Raw genomic sequence first — 3081 nt, forward strand, 5'->3', positions numbered from 1 at the left:
GTGGGGGAGCTCCCCAGGTGACTGATGCCCTCAAGTTTGAGAACCACTACTGCACTGCACTAGCTATCAAACCGTGTTTGTACCCTCAGAGCCTGCAGGTGGCACTAAAGGCCGGCTGGAAACAAGTGGCTCAAGTTTTAACACATTAACTGCCATGTGAGTTGCATTTAACTCAAGCTAGTTTTGAGCCCAGGGCCTCGTGAGGCATATGTAACACACGTCTCTTTACCTTGAGGGAGCCATTTGAACTATTTTTCAAGTTGCATATAACTCACGCACAGAAAAACAATAAAAAATAATAAATTTTTCATTAAATGAGAAAGGATGGTTTTGTTTTTAAAGTTTTTATTCTATTTTCATAATAAAACACCATGTGAGCCCAAGGAAAAAAATTTTTTTTCTAGTGTGGCAGTCCATGTGTTAACTGTTACAGAACTTGCCTGCCTGACCACACAGTACTATCAGTTCCTTAACCGTTGCTCTGCCTCCCCCAATGTGTTAAACAGGAATTGGACTGAAATTCTTCTCACAACCGAGCAGTAGATATATTAAACCTACAATTTTCAGGGATGCAATCAATATTTAATTCTTTTGAAGGTTTTGTGTTTAATACAATGAGGATAAAAACACAGTTTAAGAATGAGGATGTCAATTTGATTAAACAGAACACCAAAATAAATAAAACTCAAATTATCATCAGCTAGTGTGTATATCTAAGTAACAATAATGCACTTGATTCCGAAAGAATGATTAGAGGTCCTACTCCGAAAATAGAATTGTATTGATTAAAATGACAAAAGTGAGAAGAAAGGAGGATTTATCTAACGAAAAGCACGTATATAGATAGCCCCTTCCTGGATTCTGCCAAAACCCTGAATTTTGCATTAGCTGTTTTACCATCCAAACATCTATAGTGAGCATGTGCAGCAACGGAAACTGCCATACAACCACTGTGCAAAACCATTTAGCAGCGTCTACTAAAACTAAACATACACAGTGAGCACCTAGGACCAGGCATTCCACTCTTGGATATATACCCTCGAGAAATGAGTGCCCGTGTCTACCAAAAGCCTCATAAAAGATTGTCCTTAGAAGTATAATTCATAATATTTGCAAACTGGAAACAATCCAAATGTCCATCCACAGTAGAAGAGATAAATATGGATATTCACACAATGAAATAGAAGCAGTAATGAAAAAACCAACCAACCAACAAACCAAACCACTACTACACACAACATGGGTGAATCTCACAGACTTCATGGATGAATCTTTCATGGAGTGAAAGAAACCAGACACAAAGGGGTACACTCTTACTCAAACAGGAGAACTAATCTCTGGTGACAGAGGTCAACATAAAGGTTACTGACGATATCTAGGAGCAGGCACGAGGAGATGCTGCTTGACTTGAGGGATGGTTACTGGTGTGTATATATACGAAAAGTTCAGTGAATTACCTGTTTCTAAAGGGGAGGAGTTAAACATACAGGCAAAAAACTGTTGACAGACTGTTATGAAAAATTTTCGATATCCACCATAAAAATCTAGATTCCTGGGAAACTATCAGTAGTAGAGTATATTTAATGCAAAAATACTCAGCATTAGCTGAGCTGTATCTCAAAATTAAACACAGTGAACAGGGGATTTTTTTTCTTCTTTCCAATGTATACCGTCAAATGTATCATCCATAAAATGGCCATGTGGCTTGCACTCCCTAGCCCAATTCCTTTTATTCTGCCACTTGCACTCCCTAGCCCAATTCCTTTTATTCTGCCACTTAATGGGTCCCTGCTTGTATGGCACCGGCTGTCTGGTTGTTATCCCAAGATCCTGCATGCCCTGAACAGCCCGTCACCATCCACAGGGAGGCTGAAAGGCCTGGCTCCCTCCTGTGGTCATTATCTCCCACCCCAGTGGCTTTGAATCACCATTGGCCTAACCGGGCCACCACCCAGCTTTCCTCCTGCCTCACCATCGCTGGCCTGTGCAGGCAGCGGCCGTGTTAGGACAGCGCACCGTCCCTGAGGCCACTCCGGGCCTACAGGATCCCTGGTTCCGACCCAGAAGGTTCGCAGAAGCAGAGCAAGCTGCCGAATGGGGGACGCTAAGTTACGCCCAAAGACAGAAGCCCCCGGAGCCCGCAGCACACCCAAGACCCGGAACCAGCGTGGCTCTCCGCAGGCAGGGTCGGCTGCCGCCCGCCCACCCGGTCCACAGGGGATCAGGGTGGGGGAAACACGCTTGGTCCTATTCTGCGCTTCCGGGTTTGAAAACCGCGGCTGGCCATGACGTGTGCCCAAGATGCGGAGCACAGTGCCCTGGACAGAATCCAGTCTCGCTCCCGGGGCGGGGAGTGGGAGCCGCTGGGGTGCGGGCGCCCGGGGCCGCTCTGCGCGCTCTCGGGCCGGCCGCGCGGGGCAGGAGGCCGGGCTCGGCGCGCCGCGGGGGCGCGCGTGTTTACCTGGAAGCAGGAACACGAGCTGCCGGGCACGAACCCCGTCCCCGCAGTCCACGCCCGCGGCCATACCGCCCGCCTCTCCGGGGCACACGCGGCGCCGCAGGCCGGGCAGCCGCAGGCCTCAGCCTCCGAGCCGCGCGAAAATGGCGGGAGAAGGGTCTATTCCGGGTGGCGCGGCGCGCTAAGGGACCGGCAGAGCCCGGGAGGCGGCCCACAGGACGAGTTTCGTTTCCTTTCTGGGACCAGCCTACTGCTCGTGTTACGTTTTTAAATTTAGCGCCAGGCCAAGGCGCCCGGAGTACCGGCTCACAGCCCGCCGGCAGGGGCAAGGGGCCGCGGCCTCTCCCCTGGCTGCCCGGCCGGTGGTAGGTGCTCACCGCGCGCCGGAGGGCGCCGAGTGACGCGGCGCGCGGGGCGGGGTCGCCGCGGCCCTGGCGCTCGGTCACAGCACCTGGTGACCCTCCCTCGAGGTGGTGGCGCGGCCGTGGGACTCCCCGTGGGAGACCCAGCGAGGCCTGGGTCTGCGGGATGTGGGTCCGGAGGACGGGTGATGCCTGCCACACTCCAAGGACTGGGGGACTCGCCTGCAGCAAGTCGTATCCGAATCCTAAAGTAACTCTTAG

General features: G+C 51.2%; 1 protein-coding gene across 2 annotated transcripts in view; it reads right to left on the bottom strand.

Moving 5' to 3' along the window:
* Positions 1 to 2857, bottom strand: part of RNASEH2B (ribonuclease H2, subunit B) — a 57167-nt gene extending 54310 nt beyond the window's left edge. For both annotated transcript variants that reach the window (XM_012648643.1, XM_012648635.1), the window contains exon 1: positions 2462 to 2857. In XM_012648643.1, the coding sequence (XP_012504097.1) occupies positions 2462 to 2525 (64 nt within the window). In that variant the 5' untranslated portion in view covers positions 2526 to 2857. The remainder of the gene's footprint in view (positions 1 to 2461) is intronic.
* Positions 2858 to 3081: the final 224 nt, after the last annotated feature.

This window comes from Propithecus coquereli, unplaced genomic scaffold (assembly GCF_000956105.1).
Source record: "Propithecus coquereli isolate 6110/MARCELLA unplaced genomic scaffold, Pcoq_1.0 Scaffold11, whole genome shotgun sequence".
In the NCBI taxonomy this organism is placed as follows: Eukaryota; Metazoa; Chordata; class Mammalia; order Primates; family Indriidae; genus Propithecus; species Propithecus coquereli.